Raw genomic sequence first — 20642 nt, forward strand, 5'->3', positions numbered from 1 at the left:
CCTCGGCCTCCCAAAGTGCTGGGATTACAGGCGTGAGCCACCGCGCCCGGAAGTCCTTTTCATTATTGATGAAAAAGTACCATTTCACCCTTACATACTTCAGTATGATCTCTAAAAATGAGTGTTTCTTATATAACCATGATGCCATTTTTATACCTAACACTATTATCTATTAAAACAATATTTCCTTTTAAGTATACAGCATTTTAAAGTCTAGTGCACTAAAGCTGGTCTGACCAAATTGTGATCCCAGAATTAGCCACTTAGTGGCTACATAACCTTGGGCAAGTTACTTAACTTCTCTAAGCATTAGTTTCCTCACCTGTAAAATGATAGCAACAGCGATTTTTTTTTTTTTAAGATGGAGTCTCGCTCTGTCACCCAGGCTGGAGTGCAGTGGCATGATCTCGGCTCACTGCAACCTCTGTCTCCCAAGTTCAAGCGATTCTCCTGCCTCAGCCTTCTGAGTAGCTGGGATTACAGGCACCTGCCACCATGCCTGGCTAATTTTTTGTATTTTTAGTAGAGACAGGGTTTCCCCATGTTGGCCAGGCTGGTCTCGAACTCCTGATCTTGTGATTCACCCACCTCTGCCTCCCAAAGTGCTGGGATTACAGGCATGAGCCACCGCGCCCTGGCCTATAACAGCTTTTTAACATCTTGGAGTGGAGAAGATTAAACAAGACAAAATCTGTAAAGTACTGAGCACAAAGCCTGGCCCGTAGTAATCGCTCAACAAACATCAACTCTCATTAACACAGTAAACCACATTTCAAATCATGGTGCTGTCCCTGCCCATGAAATAAAGGTGGTACTTTAATAGGGTTCCACCTTAAAGACAGTAATTAAAGGTTCACCAGAGGCCCTTTGTACCTCCTTACTGCTTTTTGAAAACTAAGATTTGTAAATAAACAAGAATAATGAGGTTGGGCACAGTGGCTCATGCCTGTAATCCCAGCGCTCTGAGAGGCCGTGGTGGGCAGATCACTTGAGGTTGGGAGTTTGACACCAGTCTGGCTAACATGGTGAAACCCCATCTCTACTAAAAATACAAAAATCAGCTCAGCATGGTGGTGGGCGCCTGTAGTCCCAGCTATTAGGAGGGCTGAGGTGGGAGGATCACTTGAACCTGGGAGGTGGAGGCTGCAGTGAGCCGACATTGCGCTACTGCACTCCAGCCCTGGGGACAGAGCCAAAGCCTGTCTCAAAAATACATAAAGAAACAAAAATGATGATAAATTACAGTTACTGGTTTTTGATTTTTTTGAGACGGAGTCTCACTCTGTTGCCCAGGCTGGAGTACAGTGGTGCGATCTCTGCTCACTGCAACCTCAGCCCCCCAGGTTCAAGTGATTCTCCTGCCCCAGCCTCCAGAGTAGACGGGATTACAGGCGCCTGCTACTGCGCCTGACTAATTGTTGTATTTTTAGTAGAGACAGGGTTTTGCCATCTTGGCCAGGCTGGTCTTGAATTCCTGACCTCGTGATCTGCCCGCCTCAGCCTCCCAAAGTGCTGGGATTACAGGCATGAGCCATCATGCCCGACCTAGTACTAGTCTTAACACGGAAAATGGAATTTGGAGTCAAGGGATTTCAAGTCTCAAAGCTTGAATTCCAGTGTTGGGTTTGAATGAAGAGATCTTCCAAACAGGCTTTGTGTGAGCAACATGGCTGTTTATTCACCTGGGCGCAAGTGGGCTAAGGCGGAAAAGGGCATTAGCAAAGGGCAGTGGGATAGGAGTTGGTTTTATAGGTTTGGGTGGTTTTTTGGGGGGCGGGGGTGTTGCAGAGTAAGTTCAGTTACAGTGGTGGGGGTAGCGGCAAGGAGTATACAAGTTACAATGGCAGAGTTGGGTGAGAGGTATTTACATTATCATAAGAACAGTTAAGATGGCAGGGTTGGGTGAGGGGCTTGTGGGAAGCTTCGCTGGGCGATCAGGGACAATGGCGAACGCAGGCAGCAGGTGGGAGACTTCAGCCGAGGCAAGCAGGACTTCAGACTTTCAGGCTCCATCCAGGCTTGCACATGGAGACCCGACACACGCCAGGCAAGGAGCACATATTCCACTCCAGGAAAGCAGGCAGTAAGCCGAGTATACAAAGGCAGGTCATCTTACACTGACGGACGCGAACCTGGGGCAAGCCCACTTCCAGACTTTTCTGTACAGCGGAGTTGTGAGAGAGCTTCTTCCTCCACTCGCCAGGGTGTGTAAATTAAGGACACCCGGCGAGGTGTATGGGAAAGCAGCTCCCCAGACGCCAATCGTCCTCCTTAAACAGTAAGCACCGGGTACGCGCTACTCTTTGGCCTGTACTAAATAACAAGGTGTTACTGGGTTAAGGAAACGGTCACGCCGTTTTCCTCTATGTACAGTGTATTGTTTCACATTTTAAGCAGACGTTGTTCTTGAGAAGCAACCTACATTTCAGCCAATGTGCACCGTTCCCGCGGCGCCCTGCCGCGCCCGGGAGGAACCGCCGCTCACCTGGCGCCGGACGAGGAAGGCGGCCGAAGGGTTCATAGGGGTTTCCTCCGCCCGCGGAGAAGGCCGGTGTGGACGGCGTCACCTTAGAAACGCCATCGGTGCGCCGGCCCCAAGCGGCTGGGGCGAGCCCGGAGGCCTGGAGCGAGCCCGGAGGCCTGGAGCCCCGCGCCCTCGGCCTGGAGCCCCGCGCCCTCGGCCGGCCCCCGCCCCGCATCCCAACCGTCTGCCCGGGGCCCACGCGGCGTGCGCCCGCCGGGGCTCAGGGCTCCACCCAGGGTTTCCGGGCCGCAGCCCCACCACGCTGGTGGGCACTGTTCTTCCATCTTGGAGACTGGGGGCTCCCAACTGGCCCAGGCTGAGTACGGACGCTTTTTGCCCACGCCCGAGGCTCCGGCGCTGGAAGATCTGGAAGAACCGGCTCCTAACCATTACCGAGGGAGTGAAGAAGCGAATAAAGGCTGTTGCGCCGCCCCCAGCATCCTGGTTTATGACATTTGAGTTGCTCACTTCCGTATCTAACATCTTCCCCCTAATAACCGTGAGCTCAGTGGTGCTCGCTCCTCTGTACCTGACTCTAAGAACAGGACCTGACACTCGCATGCGCGGAGGCAGAGCGCAGCCTTCGGAGATAACAGTTCCGAGCCACCCTAGCACCTTTGATACTTTAAACCAAGAATCGCAGATAAAGAGGGAGAAATTTATTTTGGGGGGCTCCTGAAAAGCAATGAGAAGAACCATGGTACTTTGTCATGACAAAATCTACCATATTCTGGGTTGAATCTAAGCTTTTTCAACTCTCCTTCCATAGTCACCTCTTCAACCACCTTTCACTCTTCCTAAGATGTGGGAACTGGACTAGGAAAAAATAAGGCTTATCACACTTCAGCCCTGGCTGCCCATTCCTGACTGCTTAACCCATTACATAGCAAGATGAGTTACTAAATACGGTCTTACAGGGTTTCAACTTTACTTTTTGGTTGAATATGAAATAGCAAAACATGCCCTTGTGTTCAAAAAAGACAATCTGAAAATGGAAAAACAAAATTAAGGTTTCTTACTTTGAAGCTTTACTGATAGGTTCATGTTTGGGAGACAAAGGCAATGTCTTAGAATTTAAAATCAAGAAGGCCGGGCATGGTGGCCTGTAATCCCAGCACTTTGGGAGGCCAATGTGAGAGGATCTCTTGAGCTCAGGAGTTTGAGACTAGCCTGGGCAACATGGTGAAACCCCGTCTCTAAAAAACGCTGTTTTTTTGGGGTTTGGCCTCCCAGGCCCAGCCCGCGGCCTGGGGCGGCCCTAGCAAAAAAAAAAAAAAAAATTTTTTTAAAAAGCTGTTTTTTTGGTTTCTTTTTTTTGGGACCGAGTCTCGCTCTTGTTGCGCAGGCTGGAGTGCAATAGCACGATCTCAGCTCACTGCAACCTCTGATTCCTGGGGAGCTCAAGCGATTCTCCTGCCTCAGCCTCCTGAGTAGCTGGGATTACAAGTGCCCGCCACCATGCCGGGCTACCTTTTTGCATTTTTAGTAGAGATGGGTTACACCATATTGGCCAGGCTGCTCTCAAACTCCTGACCTCAGATGATCGGCCCATCTTGGCCTCCCAAACTGCTGGGATTACAGGCGTGAGCCACTCCACCTGGCCAAAAAAAATTTTTTTTAAGTTAACTGGGTGTTGTGGTGCACTCATGTGGTCTCAGCTACTCAGGAGGCTGAGATAGGAGGATCACTTGAGCTGAGAGATGTAGAATGCAATGAGCTGTGATCATGCCACTGCATTCCAGCCTGACCAAGAGACTCTGACCAAAAAACAAAAACAAAAACCAAATAGCCAATAAACACAAAAAGGTGGCCTACTTCCCTGATCATCAGAGAAGTGCAAAAAAAAAAGCAAATTCTGAATAGTTGCTCAAAACAGTCTAGCAGTAGATGACTGTGCAGTTAGTCTTGGTGGTGATAAGATGTAAAGGAATGTGGGTTGAAGGTCAATTTTTGAAGTGAGGATCGTTTTAATTCACATGCTTCTTAGGTTTCACCATTGTAGGACTTAGCATTTTTCTAGGAAGTCCTCAAGTGCCACTGTTCACCAGGCAATCATGTGCAACACTCAGGTAAAAATACATGTACAGGCTGAGTGCAGTGGCTCACGCCTGTAATCCCAGCACTTTGGGAGGCCGAGGTGGGAGAATAGCTTGAGCTCAGGAGTTTGAGACCAGCCTGGACAACATAGGGAGACCCCCATCTCTATAAAAAATGTAAAAATTAGCCGGGTATGGGAGCATGTGCCTGTGGTCTCAGCTATTCTGGAAGCTGAAGTGGGAAGATCACTTGAGCCTGGAGGTTAAGGATGCAGTGAGCTGTGATCATGCCACTCCACTCCAACCTGGGCAACAGAGCGAGACCCTGTCTCAAAAATAAATAAAATTGTGTGTATCGAGGCTAGTAAGAAATTAGGCTTATCTTGATTATGGTTCATAAATAACTGAATATGGTACGAACATTATGATGACTAGGTGCAAATTAAAAATCTCAGTAATTTTACCTTCGCTCTCCACAGGTTTTCTTTAAAACAAACAATTTAAAGAGAATATATAACTTTAAAAAAATGACAGAAGTGGGCTGGTGGCTCACGCCTGTAATCCTAGCACTTTGGGAGGCCAAGGCGGGCGGACAGATCACCTGAGGTCGGGAGTTTGAGACCAGCCTGCTCAACATGGAGAAACCCCCTCTACTAAAAATGTAAAACTAGCTGGCCGTGGTGGCACAAGCCTGTAATCCCAGCTACTGGGGAGGCTGAGGCGGGAGAATCACTTGAACCCGTAGGTGGAGGTTCCGGTGAGCCAAGATCGATCGCACCATTGCACTTGTGTGGGCAGCAACAAGAACGAAACTGTCTCAAAAAAAAAAAAAAAAAAAAAAAAAAATGACAGAAGTGAAAGCTACAATAATTACACTGTATCTGATTTTATACTCACAGTCTAAGCCAAACTGAAGTTCTGAATGAACTCTTCCCAATCTCCCTATTTGATTTAAGGAATTTAGTAAAAAATGACAGGAACTAAAAGGTAAAGTTCATCTTTAAAATAGCAATTTATTTCACACCTGTAATTCCAGTACTTTGGGAGGGCGAGGCGAGCAGATCACAAGGTCAGGAGTTGGAGACCAGCTTGACCAACATGGTGAAACCCCATCTCTACTAAAAAATACAAAAAGTAGCCAGTCGTGGTGGCATGCACCTGTAATCCCAGCTATTCAGGAGGCTGAAACAGGAGAATCGCTTGAACCTGGGAGGCAGAGGTTGTAGTGTCGAGTTCACCCCAAGGCACTCAAGCCTGGGTGACAGAGTGAGACTCTGTCTTAAAAAAAGAGAAAAAAAGTAATTTATCAACTTTTAAACTAAGAGAAAGCTACCAGGCTGGCTTTTATGTAATAATAAAAACAAGTATCACTTGTCAGCATCTATTTCTAAAAATGAATGAAATACTTATCAAAACTACATGCAAAAAGTATTTGCATTAAAAGTTGCCAGCTTAATCATGGAAAATCTAAGGCTGCTTAAAGGTTCACTTTTTTACTAAAATTAGATTATAAGAATGTGTAAAGTCAATTTTTAAACTATTAATACTTTTTTTTTTGGGAGACCAGGTTTCACTCTGTTGCCCAGGCTGGACTGCAGTGATGTGATCTCGGTTCACTGCAGCCTCAACTTTCCAGGCTCAAATGATCCTCCCACCTCAGCCTCCCAAGAAGCTGAGAATTCAGGCACATGCCAGCATGCCTGGCTAATTTTTGTATTTTTTGTAAGGACAGGGTCTTGGCAGTCTGGGCAGGTTGCCTAGACTGGTCTGTGAGTTCAAGTTATCCTCCCACCGCAGTCTCTTAAGATGCTGGGATTACAGGGGTGTGTCAAAGCAGCTTGGCCCTAATTAATTAGTACATTTTAATCAGTGATTAGACCATGTTGCATTTTAAATTCAGCTTTAAAAAAATGATTCAGACACATTATACATAAGGACAATTTTAATCCTGCATTTTCCTGCAGTAACATCCACTGCTGGCCATCTACAGATTGAAACTGCATTTGCTAAGAACTGTGAACATGAAGAAACTTTACATGAAGTCACATGTTGATACAGGCACACAGACATCTTCCAGCACCAACAGAATACATACGTAACACATACCAGATAGTCTCAATGGATAAATTTGCTTCACCAGTAGTTCTGTTTAGTAAAATTCACAGTTAATGCAGAATTTCATTTTTCAATTTTACATCTTTATTACATGTTTTCTAATACTTTATTTTAAAAAAAAAACACTCATTCAAGATTGTAATTTGCATGGCAATAAACAATGGTTTCATGGGTTCTAAGTTTCTTAAAAGTGTCCACAGAAATTTAAAACACCACAAGTCTTCTTTCCAATTTGCAGCACCTGACTTAAAGTTTAAATTCATCTAATGCATCATTAAAACCGTCATTTTTCTCTTGTGAGAAGACATGTTTCAACTGCTATTTCCAGGATGATATATTGAACATGGGCGCACATTTTTAATTGGTTAGCAGAATTTTACTCACATAATTTATAGCCAGAATAAGAACCTCTAGCCTCTCTGAACGGCCTTCCACTCACAACAATGATGATGATAAAAGTCTAAAATTATGATGATAAATTTCTAAAATAAATGTCTGGGATGCCCCCACTTGACATTACCAAACATGTTTCCAAGTAATCTTAGAAAATATGATTCTTTAAACATATGCATAATATCCTACCACATAATGCACCATCATTTCTTTAACCATTTTCCAATTGTTCATTTATAACATTTGCGATTTTTTATTATAAATAATATTGTGATGAATACTTTCATCCTTAAGTTTTATGCAAGGCTGATTATTTCTTCTCATGTCTTCTAATATCAAAGAAGTAGTTTACTGGTTCAAACAGTGCACATACATGGTTTTAAGGCTTTTAGTATACTTTACCAAATAATCTGCAGAATAGCACAAACAATTCCTACCAACAGTATGTTATTGTGCCCATAGGGTGGACTTCGTAACAACAAAGTAAATTCAACCACAAATCTATTAGATTCTCACACATCTCAAAACTATCACATCAAAGAAGTAAGGAAACATTACTGGTGAGGAAGCCAAATTCAAACTCTTTTAAAAAAATCACTCAGCTTTAGATCAGTAAAATAATCAACAAAAATTCTCCCCACAAAAAGTCTACTGGGTTTTTCAAAAAATAAAGTTAAAAAGAGATAAAGAGAAAGTCAGGCTGGGCACCGTGGCTCACACCCAGCACTTTGGGAGGCCAAGGCAGGCAAATCACAAGGTCAGGAGTTTGAGATCAGCCTGGCCAACACGGTGAAACCCCGTCTCTACTAAAAATACAAAAAATTAGCCAGGCGTGGTGGTGGGTGCCTATAATCCCAGCTACTTGGGAGGCGGAGGCAGGAGGATCGCTCGAACCCGGGAGGCGGAGGTTGCAGTGAACCGAGATTGCACCACTGCACTCCAGCTGGGCGACAGTACAAGACTCCATCTCAAAAAAAAAAAAAAACAGAAAGAAAGAGAAAGTCAGTACCAAATGACCAGAATTTTTTATTTGACTAAATTCTATTCATGTATGAGCAATGACAGTCTCCCCTGTTTATTTGACTTTGGCAATAAAAAAACAAGCAGCCTTGTACAGAACAGTGAAAATGCCAAGGACGAGGGCAGTCTACAGTTTCACTGTAGAATAAATATATATATATATATATTTTTTAAAAGGCCTCTCTCCCTTTGGCCATATCAACTCTCAGTTCAGGCCATTAAATACAAATTTTCAAATTCACTTCTTCACTTCTCCAAGATCTTCGATGCTGTCATCATCTACCTATAAAACACAAATAATTGTATCTCATGAGTTGTGGCTGCAAATAAGAAAAAATGGAAGCAATCTGCTATAAAAACTTATTTCTAGAGATGTATGTATTCCATGTACTCACCTCTGGCCATTTTTCCTGAATGACATCAATTATGTCATCTGTAAAGTCTCCCTGAATGATAATTTCATCCTCCCCTGTTACTGAGGCACCACAGGAGAATTTCTGAGCAAAAAATCTTTGTGCTTCTTTAAGATCAATTTCTATTTTTTTAAAAAAAGAAAGAGCAAGAACTGTAATTGAAACTGTTTTTCCATTTTAAGATTTAATCTGCATTTTAAATTCATAAAACAGATTGTTAATGGGTTTTATATTCCTTTCAGAACAATACAAACTACCATAGGCAGAGATCTTAACAATGGAATTTACACTTTCAAGGTCAAGCAAAGGTTCAATACATAAAAACAGAATCATCTGTACTATCCCTAACTCATGTAAGACCAAAATAAATCCAGGGACACTTTTTTTTTTAGATAGAGTCTCACTTTGTCGCCCAGACTGGAGTGCAGTGGCTCGATATTGGCTCACTGCAACTTTCATCTCCCAAATTCAAGCAATTCTCCTGACTAAGCCTCCCGAGCAGCTGGAATTATAGGCATGCACCACCACGCCTGGCTAATTTTTGTATTTTTAGTAGAGACGGAGTGTCACCATGTTGGCCAGGCTGGTCTCAAACTCCTTTCCTCAGGTGATGGGTCCACCTGAGCCTCCTCAAGTGTTGGGATTAAAGGTGTGAGCCACCGTGCCCAGCACAGGGACACATTAATTGCAAACATTACATATGTATTTCCAAGTAGGAATCAAGTTCTTCTAAACTCCTTTTAAAAAAGAAAAATTTACAGAAGAGAAACAACCTTAATATTTATAAAGAGGTCCACTGAATGTTTTTCTCTTTTTTTTTTTTTTTGAGAGACAGAGTCCCACTCTGTCACCCAGGCTGGAGTAGTACAGTGGCACAATCTTGGTTCACTGCAGTCTCCGCCTCTTGGGTTCAAGCAATTCTCCTGCCCCAGCCTCCTGAGTATCTGGGATTATAGATGCCCACCACCATGCCCGGCTTTTTTTTTTTTTTGAGATGGAGTCTTGCTCTGTTGCCAGGCTAGAGTGCAGTGGTGCAATCTTGGCTCACTGCACCTCTACCTCCAAGATTCAAGTGATTCTTCTACCTCAGCCTCCTGAGTAGCTGGGACTTCAGGCACATGGCACCACACCCAGTTAATTTTTTCTATTTTTAGTAGCAAAGGGGTTTCAGCATGTTAGCCAGGATGGTCTTGATCTCCTGACCTCGTGATCCAGCCACCTCGGCCTCCCAAAGTGCTGGGTTTACAGGTGTGAACCACCACACCAGACCTTTCTTTTTCTTTTCTTTTTTTTTTTTTTTTAAGGCTAGTCAAGTGAAGCAGTAGGAGTGGAGAAAGAACAAAGAAATCTGTAACTGGTTGTGATCAATTAGTTGTAAACACCACTGTACTTGGACCAGCCTATTGATTGTTTTTCAATCTGTGTTGTCTTACAAAGGGATCATGGTTTAGATTTCCACCCAGTTTCACTACTCATTCAAGGCTTCCAGGAACTGAGGGGCTCTAAAGCAGGTACACTCAGCCACCTTCCTCACCTTCTGCTGTCATTCCCAGAGGGGATGAGCCATTTTGCAACCTTCTGCCACCACACCTGCAGACGACAGAGGAGCAGCACTGCCTGGCTTCAAAGGGAATCCTACCCAGCCCTCCTCATCCTACATCAAATATGCCCAAGCAGGAATTCCAGAAAGTAAAAAGTCCCCTCTACAAAAGATTTTGACATTTCTCCAAAATTGATTTTGAAGCTATAGTTAGTTAGAAATGCACAATTTATCTTCCTAGCAAAAAACAGACCTGTGAAGTTTTCATATGGGTGGGGGGGGGAGGGGGAGAGAGAGAGAGAGAGAAAGAGAAAGAGAGAGAGAGAGAAATAGTTCACACATTTTAAACATACTTTTAAGCCTGAACTCACCAAAAGTTGCAAGGCCACACACTCTTGTCACATATTTCTTTTTTGCTCTGGGAATTTTGGCTATAGTAACCTTTTGTGGTACAGTCTTCTTTTTTTGTTTTATTTGACCCCTTCCACCTTTATTTATTAGGAAAGAGCTTAGCATTAGTTGTTTTGTTTTTTACATAATAACAGCATACTGTCTTTAAATTTATTAATTTTCAAAAGGTTTAAGTTTCTTTTTCTCTAATACAAAATTAATAAATACATGCAGGTATTCATTCAATAAACATTTATTAAGTACCTACTATGTGCCCAGTACCGGGCTAAGGGCTGAGGACACAAAGATGAACAAAACAGAGCCCCTGCCCTCCAGAGACTCACAGTCTAGTGAAGGGAGTTAAAAAAAAAAAAAATTACAGAAACCTGATATACTGATATATACAGTAATAGAATCCAAGAATAAGGCTTTATGACAGCTTTGTAGAGGAACAACTTACTTTGCTTCCATAGGACATAGAAAGTTTCCTAGAGGAAGTAACATCTAGGTGGAGTTTTGAAGAATAAGGAAAGGTCCAGGTAAAGGGAAAGAAGCTGGAGAGGCATAAGAAAGAACATTCCAGGGAAAGGAAACAAGTCCAGAGATAAGAAAAGGCGTTATATTTGGGAACTTCACTTGTCTGGATTGAAGGATGCTTATGAATATGTAGCAGATGAAGCCAAAACATTATATAGCAGTCACTGGATATCTGTGAAGAGTAAGACTGATAGAAAGGCCAGTACAGAGGCCCTGCATGAGCTCTACAGAGGCAGAAATTAAAACCTAAACCAAAGCAGTACCAACAGTAATGGCCACTAGGCACAGGCAGGAGAGGAGAGAGGAGAAAGAACAGAATCTAGAACTAACTAAAGGGAAACAGAGAATGTAAGATAGTTCTCAGGGTTCTAGCTTAGATGACTGAATAAATTGTGTTGTCACTAACCAAAATGGAGAAAAAGAAAAGAAGTCAACTTGGGACTTGAGACTCAGTAAGCTTAATTTCCAAAGTACAGTGTTTGAGGTGCCTCTGGGACCAAGCACACTTCTAGGCTAGAGACACAGACCAAATCCAGAGGTACATATTTGGGAACTTTAAGTGTATAGTGGGCAGCAGAAGTTAAGGATGTGATAGAATCATCCAACAAGAACATGCAGAATGAGAAGGTAAGAGGGCCTAGGACAGAATCCTGAAAAACACCTAACTAACTTTTAAAGGACAGAGGAATAAAAATCTGCACAGAAGACTAAGGAGGAGTGATAGGAGAGCTAGGAAGGAACAGAAATCAAGGAGGGACAATGTTTCAGGAAAGAGGGAGTGCATATGCATTTATTATTTAGCAATAACCAAGCCACTGCTGACCCTTATCAGAACTGCAGTAGCCAGGAAGTCAGGTTAAGATGGACTGAGGAGGAGTGAACAGTGAGCCACAGAACAGAAGGGAGGATAGTGAGTCTGGCCTTAGTAAAGAAATCTGGCTAAGGGAAGGAGAGGGATAAGGTAAAGAAAGACATGAGCTTTGGAGAGAGGTTTTTTTTTTTTTTTTTAAGATGCAAAGTCCTGAAAATATTTTTAAGTGAATTTTAGTCACAGGGGAGAATAATAAATGAAGAAACAGGTGGGTACAGGATCCACAGCACCAGGAGTTGGTTTGAGAAGAAGGAGTGAGTTAAGTGTATGCAACAATTGTAAAACAAAGTTTTCAACTGAGCTATCAGAACATAAAATCTTTTATATAAATGGCCTCACTCTACTTAAATAGAATACACAGGAATTTTAACTGGCTGGCTGTTTCTTATATACAAACAGGGCAAATAAGCATGTTTCCCTAGGTCCAATTTACTAACAAAGCCCAAATCATACCACATCCAACCATGATCCTGAGACTATGAGTATGTGCCCCTCTGTATGATATACATGGGGAATTACAGTAACAGGTACATGGTATTCACTTTGGGAAACTTCCCCTTTTTGTAAGAGATGAAGTCTTACTATGTTGCCCAGAATAGAGTGCAGTGGCTATTTGCAAGAACAATCGTTGCACACTACAGCCTTGAACTCCTGGGCTTAAGCGATCCTCCTGCCTCAGCCCCCCAAGAAGCTGGGACTACAGGCACCCGCCATTGTGCCTGGCTTTGGGAACCCTTTTAATTACTTACATCTTCTATCACAGGGAAGGTATGATTGTACAATTCAAGATATGAATTTAGGGCTTACCTCTCTTCTGTTTTTTCTTCTCTTCTTCTTCCCCTGCTGTTCCTTGACCCTCACTAATTCCAGTTTCTTGTTTGGGGGAATTTTCTAGATATAAAAATGAAATACAAAAGCATGAACATTATTTGAAATACAAAAGCATGAACATTATTTCATGTTGTTTAAAGAAAAAAAAAGGAATAACCTTTGAGCAACCTCATATACAAATAAGGCATCTTACCAACAGCTGAGCATGACATTTGTAAAGCAACTGATTAAACTGCTGGATTCCTATTCAAGTCTAGTTTTAAAGTCATTATGGTAAGTGTACAGTAACAGAAGAGAAAACAGTCTTTGATATGTGAGGGCTGAGATTTTGAGCCAGAGGAAAGGAACATAAAACACTTAGGCTCTGCAGGAGTGTTCTGGCACCTAAACACACTAATTTTGTTAACATCTGGATGAGAAGAGCTCTCCACCCCCTCAGTCAGATGCTATCCCAGGAAGGTCCCGTTCAGGGCCAACCATGTAGACTGAATATAACAACAGACTTGAGGGTTCTTATCCAACCACTGACAGTGACGGAGTAGCTACCAGCCAAAAGGGACTTATCAAGTTAGGGTTCTGTGTGTCATAGAAATCACCTGAAAGTCAAGGAGCAATGAGTGGGGGTAGCACTAGGTGTCTCTGAGCAGGCTTGTTCCCAGACCAGGCTTTCTCTTCTTCTGGCTACTGCCTTCATTTTTACCAATCTTGCAAGAGAAGCCATCAATATGAGCAAATTGAGGAATCTTGTTCCTCCACAGTCTTCCCATTTCTGGCAATGGCAACTCCATTCTTCTAGTTGCTTAAACCAAAACCCAGATGCCCCTTTTATTCACACCCCACACTCAAAAATAAAAAAATTCTGTCAGCTCTGCCTTCAAAATACACTCCTATCTGACCACTTTTCACCACCTCCCCACTACCATTCTGATCTAAGTCATCACAAGAGTCTCCTATCTGGTCTCCCGTTGCTTTTCTGCCTGTGCCCTCTTTTGACTTTTTTTTTTTTTTTTTTTTTTTAAAGACAGGGTCTTGCTCTGTTGCACAGGCTGCAGTGCCTCAATCTGCCAGGATCAAGCAATCCTCCTGCCTCAGCCTCCCAAGTAGCTTAGGCTACAGGCATGTGCCACCATGCCCAGATAATTTTTGCATTTTTTTGTAGAGACAGGGTTTTACCATGTTGCCCAGACTGGTCTCAAACTCCTGGATTCTGGCAATTCACCTGCATTGGCCTCCAAAAGTGCTGGGATTACAGGTGTGAGCCACCACTCCCGGCCTCTTTGGTCTGTTCCTACCAGAGCAGCCTAAGTAATGCTGCTGAAACAAGTCAGACCTTATCACTCTTCTGCTTAAACTCCTCCACGAGCTCCTCATCTAAGAGCAAAAGCCAAGACTTGGTTCACAATGCCCTGCCCGATGTGGTCCACTCTGACTTCATATTAAACTCTTCTCCAGTCCTTCAATTAGCTCCAGATACAAAGGCTTCCTTGTGGTTTCCTGAATATACTAGGAGAGCTTCTGCTCAGGGCCTCTCCTCAGGCTGTCTCTGCTGCCTAGAAATGTTCTTCTGCCAGATACCCAAATGACTCATTCCTTCAGTTCCAAAGGTCTTTAATCAACTGCCACCTTTTCAGCAAAGTCTCTGGGTCCTACCTAAAATTTCAAATTCCTTCCCACCAATTCTTATCTCCCCCTTTCCTGCTTATTACTGTCTCCATACTATATGTTTTACTTACTGCATTTGTCTCCCTTTCTAGAATGTAATTGCCACAAGGGTAGGAAATCTTTTATTTACTGGCTTATCCTCAGAACCTGAAACTGTGTGTAGCATATAGTATGCTTACAATAAAAGTCAATATATATTTGCCCCTAAATCATTTTCTTTTTTACCTAAGAAAGTTGATATTCAGACTTATCCTATCCCAGAGAGAACTTAAACAGCTAACAGAAATAAATGTTAATTCTGTAATATCCTACTAAAGGGGGACTTTTTTATCTTCAGAATAATGCCATACATGCATTTGTCTCAGGTACAGAAGTTTAACGCAAGAAAAAAATGTTCATACCTACAGTAAGTTTTGCAAATTCATTTGGAAAATTCTTCTCTAACCATTGTCTACATTTAGCAACATCAGGCATATATTCACAGTACTAGGAGAAAAAAAAGAACTGAGTCACAACAAACATTTTCAGTCAACCAATACGCTGTAATTAAAAATCACTCCCTATACTTGTTAATACAAAGAAGGATAAAACAAACTACTCCCACCTGACTTCTTATCCATAGGAAATATGTATTCAACCAGGATATGTCCCATAAGAAATTAAAAATTAAAAAGGATTAGTACCTCTTCACAGTAGCAATTTATTTCTTCTTCCTTCATTTCTTGCTTTGAGCACATAAGTGTCTCATTTTCATGACTTGCTCATGGAGCCTGACTTAGAAAGTCTTACATATAATTCTTATTGCTCTTTCTTTCCTCTGTTCATTCGAGTAGATTTTGGCATTAAGGTTACTCTTATTTTATTAGCTGACTACTCATAAGTTCCATGCAAAAATCCAAACTGCACAGCCATGTACAAAAGATGCACATGTATGATTCAAGGTCTAAATTTAGGAAAGAGTTTACAAGACCATAAAATTATCCTAAACCAAAGTTCTCTATAAAAGGTTAAAGCTTTACTATCAAATGACCAAAAATGAAAAATAAAAAAATGAAGTTCTCAATGTAGCTTTAAAATCAAGAATAACTTCAAATACGTAAGGTGAAAAAAAGTTAAAGGACTTACCTCTGTTGGTAATGAACAGACTGAGGAAATAAGAAAAGAGATTTGAAATGTTAAACCTATATGTACACACACACACACACACACAAGGCTTATCGTTACTTTTATATTTGAGAAAATGCTTCATTTTTACATTTTTCCTGTAAGTTTTCTGTACCACTTTTCAAATGCTACTCTTCAGTGTTTTTGAGGTAAGAGGCACATGGTTATTTGAGATATTATCATCTTGATTTTTTTCATGTAAAGAGTGTCTTCATCAGTTGATGGAACATCAAATTATGCTATTTTGTATATAATGAGGTCTTACCATAACCATTTCAGTGGGTCAAACAATTAAGCTAAGACAGGAACAATTTCCCATACAACAGAGTTTGAAGAAAACTGGTTCTTTCTTTCCTTTTCTCTGAGATATAGTCTTGCTCTGTTGCCCAGGCTGGAGTGCAGTGGTGAAATCTTGGCTCACTGCAGCCTCCACCCCCTGGGGCTCAAGTAATCCTCCCACCTCAGCCATCCAAAAAAACAGGACTATAGGTGCACACCACCATGCCCAGCTAATTTTTGTATTTTTTGTATAGACAAGGTTTCACCATGCTGCCCAGGCTGGTCTCAAACTCCTGGGCTTAAGCGATCCAGCTACCTTAGCTTCCCAGAGTGCTGGGATCACAGGCGTGAGCCTCTGTGCCTGGCCTGGTTATTTCTTTTGACAGTTTTATCAAAACAGCCACCACTTTTTATTCATACGGACACATTTATAAACTTCAGTAGCACTTTTACTACTATCTTTTTACAACATATTTTTCGTTTTTGTTGTTGTTGTTTTTTAAGAGTCAGGGTCTTACTCTATCACCCAGGCTGGAGTGTGTCCATGACTCACTGCAGCCTCGAACTCCTCAGCTCAAGTAATCCTCCTGCTTCAGCCTCCCAAGTAGCTAGGACTACAAGCGTGAGCCACTATACCCAGCTAAGTTTTTTTTATTTTTGTAGAGACAGAATCTCACTATGTTGCCAAGGCTTTTTCATGTCATACTACTTAAGATCATGAAAGTGTAAAGCTAAAAGGAACCTTGGTTCAATCTTGTCATTTGGTGTCAGAGCCTGTACGGGCTATAATGAACTAGAAGAATTGAAACGGCTTCCAAATTTTAACTATAATTCCAATACTGGGTCAACTGCTTATTTTGTTTTTATTTTTAAGGTTTAGAATGGAGTAGTTCAACGTGTCCAATATCCCGAGATTTCTGAGGGAGAGGAAGGTGGTATACCATGTAATCACAGCAGTTACCACACACTGGGCACCTAGTATATGCCAAATGCTTTGCTATGCCTTCTATCCATTACTATGTTTAACTGTCACAACCCTGTAAGATAAGAAGTACCGTATCTATTTTCAGATGCTGAAAATGAGGCTTAGGTATGTAACCACTTACATCTGGATAACAGAATTTTAACCTGCCTGTTTCTGATGCTCACGCTGTTAACCACTAACTGAGATTACACAAAGTAAACAAGCAACTTAGTGTCACCAGACAGCTGAAAATGATCTACCTTCACCTTATCCTACTAACGTTCTACCATGCTACCACACAATCACTATTTTATAGATTGGGTACTAAAAAAGTTAAATAGTTCATCCAGTGAAGAAGGTGGTATGTGGCAGAAGAAAACTGGAATCTGGTGGTTCTATCCAGTCTAGTCTATTATAGTTCAGGGTTCTTTCCACCAAAGATCTCCCTGGTTAGCTAGAGCCCTATATTCCTCACTGTTCAAGTTCAAATACTAGGCACAGCTGTTTAGCCATACTTTCAGGATATAACTATATAATTATAGGTTAAGGCTGGGCATGGTGGCTCATGCCTGTATTCCCAGCACTTTGGGAGGCTGAAGCAGGCGGATCACCCAAGGTCAGGAGTTCGAGGCCAGCCTGACCAACATGGAGAAACCCCATTTCTACTAAAAATATAAAATTAGCCAGGCGTGACTGATGGTACATGCCTGTAATCCCAGCTATTCAGAAGGCTAAGGCAAGAGGAGAATCATTTGAACCTGGGAGGCAGAGGCTGCAGTGAGCCAATATCACACCATTGCACTCTAGCCTGGGCAACAAGAGTGAAACACTGTCCAAAAAAAAAAAAAAAAATTGGCCTCACGGTGGCTCATGTCTGTAATTCCAGCACTTTGGGAGGCCGAGGCAGGTGGATCACTATGTCAAGAGATCGAGACCATCCTGGCCAACATGGTGAAACCCTGTCTCTACTAAAAATACAAAAATTAGTTGAGCGTGGTGGTGCATACCTATAGTCCCAGCTACTTGGGAGGCTGAGGCAGGAGAATCCCTTGAACTCAGGAGGCAGAGGTTGCAGTGAGCCGAGAGCATGCCACTGCACTTCATCCTGGGTGACAGAGTGAGACTCCGTCTCAAAAACATAAAATAAAATAAAAGTTAAGCCTCTAAACTTCAACTTTTTCTTTTCTTTTTTTTGTTAAACAGACAGTCTCACTTTGTCACCCAGGCTGTAATGCAGTGATGTGATCATAACTCACGCAGCCTCGAACTCCTGGGCTTAAGTGATCCTCCCACTACAGCCTCCAAGTAGCTAGAACTACAGGCACTTGCCACTACACCTGGCTAATTTACAACGATACATCTTATAATTATATCATGTCTATTTAAGTGGTATCATTTTTTCTTAGTGGAAACTAAAATAATAGTGCACCTTATAAAACATGAACTCTTAAATTTGATGAAATAGGGTACAATAGCTCTCTACCGCATCTGCCATACAAAGATGAAGAAACCAAAGTAGTATATTTTTCTAATAATAATAATAGCATTTCATGAACTAAATTCTCACATTAGTTGCTGTACCAGGAGCTTTATACAACTCATCTGACTTAAGATATAATCATTACCTTCATTTTACAGACCTTAGAAAAGGACCCTGGGAAAGTTACTTGAATAGAGAAATCAAGTAACCCACCCAGGGTCACATACCTGGTAAGTGCTGGAGTCAGAATGAAAGCCCTGTTCTGTAACTCCGAAGACAAAGAATATAATCAAGTAAGACCAATATCATAACAAAACTCAATGAGCCCTACAAAAAGTTCCACTGCCTACTCTCTTGCTGAGGTACTGTGTGCTAAGCTAATTTCACTATCAAAGATACTCAATACATAATGAGTTGTTATAATTTTTGAACTCAATGACACTATTTCTCTTTCCATGGTACTTAAATGTCAGACGAGGTCTCTACTCCAGTCACAGAACGTAAGGTCCACATGAACAAGGATCTTTCCAACTTATTCACTATTCAGGCCTCAGCATCTAAAACATCACTAGGCACACAGTAAGTTCTGAGAAATATTTACTGAAAAAATATTTACTTGTGCCCTTTTACTGTCCTGTATCTTCAAATTTTTCTGAAATTTTCCAAGATGCAAATAAATACAGCATTTACAATTCACAAATTTTTCTATATTGAAAATGAAGAAAAACACACAAAGTGAAAAAGATCTTGATTAAACCTAATACATAAATCCTGATTCAAACCAAGAAGACTTTCCTGACTGTCCCACCACCCAACACTCCAACCTCACCTTCTCCCACTCCTTAACTGGCACCCTCTCTATACCGTACACCAAACTCAAAGCCACTAGCTTTTCCACAGACAACCATCGAGCTTTTTCTTACATAGTCATTCACTTTGTCTGGGACGCCCTTCCCCACTTTCTCATCCAGTCCTTGCCATCCTTAACTCAGGATCTGCCAAGAAGCCCTCCTTCGGTAGCCAGACTAGCACGCACCTTCAGGACCTTTGAACTAACCTAGCTACACATCTCCATTCCAAATGGACTATAAGCGTCTTCAAACAGAGTAGCCAGACGCAAATCACTCAGGTTGGGAAACTGTTAATTCACGCCTCCTCCTCCCCAGGACTCCTCTCCCCCAGTACAAATTCACCAAATGAAACAGACAGATGGAGAAAAAAGCTTAATAAGACCAAATGTCAAACTAGTATCATGATGCATAAAAATATAGTGAGTAAGTCATTCTGTGGCTACCAACACTTGCCTCCACAATAAAGGACTCGAAGTGGGTAATCGGCATCTAACTTGGCACTGTTCCTTGGGTCTCCTTTGCAATCAGCCCCACTGGATTCAGAAATGTCAGCAGCCATTTCACAAATCTGTAAGCAAGGAAAACAACACACGTTCACTATTTTGGAATCAAGACCCCAGAGGAGCAGTATTCCTCTCAATAGAAATCCCCCCCACCCCAAAGCTGTTTCAATTCTGTTGCTGAGTTGGGGGTACAAGCTGCATTCAATTCATAAAATATGAGCAATCCCAGGCACATCTCCTCGGTCCACGGGTCTACAGGGAAGCAAGCAGCAAATGGACCATGAAGGACGGGGCAGAGGGGCTCACTAGTGAAAAAGAGGAAGCAATGGGGAAGGAAAGAAGGGGTGGCTACCCTCGGCAGACACGGAGCAAAAAGGTCTGAGGGTGATCTGGGAGGGATGGAAACTGCAGTAAGAGAGAAGGTTACAAAGGTGCCGAATGGAGAGGTTGGAAGCGCCTAGGAACCAGGTTTGGGTCACCGGAGGAGCCTGGAGTGTAGGGTGTGGGGGCAGCTAAACGCCACGGGAGGGGTCTGGGGAGTCAGAAAAGGGCATGGGGGGGGCGGGTTGACAGACCCTAAGGAGGATGAGGAGAGAAACGGGGACAGAATGTAAGAGCACTGAGGGGACAAGAGCGACCAGGTCTGAGGCGAAGAGGCGACCCGGGGAACGCCAGAAGGGGCCCCTGTGGGCGGAGGTGTGGAGACGCCCGGCCCGGCCCCCTTCCGCCAGGCAGCATCTCAGCTTCCCCCATACTCTCTACGAGCTTCTCAGGAGCTGGAGAAGCACTTGGGGTCGTTACCCAGGCGGTCGCACAGGCCCCGCCGGCTCCGCTCCCGCCGCTATCGCCAGCTGAAGCGACACATGCAAGTCGCCTCCCCTACCCAGGGCCGCCCGAGAGCCTGTCCGCCAGCCGTGCTCCCGCGAGACAATGAGCCTTTATCGCGAGATTCCGGCCGCCGCTAGGCTGATGTCGCGAGAAGCCGGAAGACGGGGCGTGGCCAAGCGGCTGAGAGGCGGGCCGCCGGCAGGCGGTGCTCCTCACCTGTTGGAGAGGATGAAACCTCGAG

The 20642-nt window shown here is 42.9% G+C and overlaps 2 protein-coding genes across 2 annotated transcripts in view; both read right to left on the reverse strand.

Annotated features, from left to right (window-relative positions):
* CCDC62 (coiled-coil domain containing 62) overlaps window positions 1-2521 on the reverse strand; it is a 60635-nt gene extending 58114 nt beyond the window's left edge. The window contains exon 1 of the mRNA XM_064379494.1: window positions 2486-2521. Coding sequence (XP_064235564.1) covers window positions 2486-2521 — 36 coding nt within the window. The remainder of the gene's footprint in view (window positions 1-2485) is intronic.
* A 3963-nt stretch (window positions 2522-6484) lies between these two features.
* DENR (density regulated re-initiation and release factor) lies at window positions 6485-20471 on the reverse strand. Its single transcript, XM_012447175.2, has 8 exons — window positions 20375-20471; window positions 19524-19638; window positions 15458-15477; window positions 14734-14818; window positions 12647-12730; window positions 10413-10529; window positions 8484-8623; window positions 6485-8371 (listed from the first exon to the last, which is right to left on the reverse strand). The coding sequence occupies exons 2-8, from the start codon at window positions 19627-19629 to the stop codon at window positions 8327-8329; spliced, it is 597 nt and encodes a 198-aa protein (XP_012302598.1). The 5' UTR covers window positions 19630-19638; window positions 20375-20471; the 3' UTR covers window positions 6485-8326.
* Window positions 20472-20642: the final 171 nt, after the last annotated feature.

This window comes from Aotus nancymaae, unplaced genomic scaffold, assembly GCF_030222135.1.
Source record: "Aotus nancymaae isolate 86718 unplaced genomic scaffold, 86718_ANA_hifiasm-v0.15.2.pri h1tg000021l, whole genome shotgun sequence".
NCBI classification, from domain to species: Eukaryota; Metazoa; Chordata; class Mammalia; order Primates; family Aotidae; genus Aotus; species Aotus nancymaae.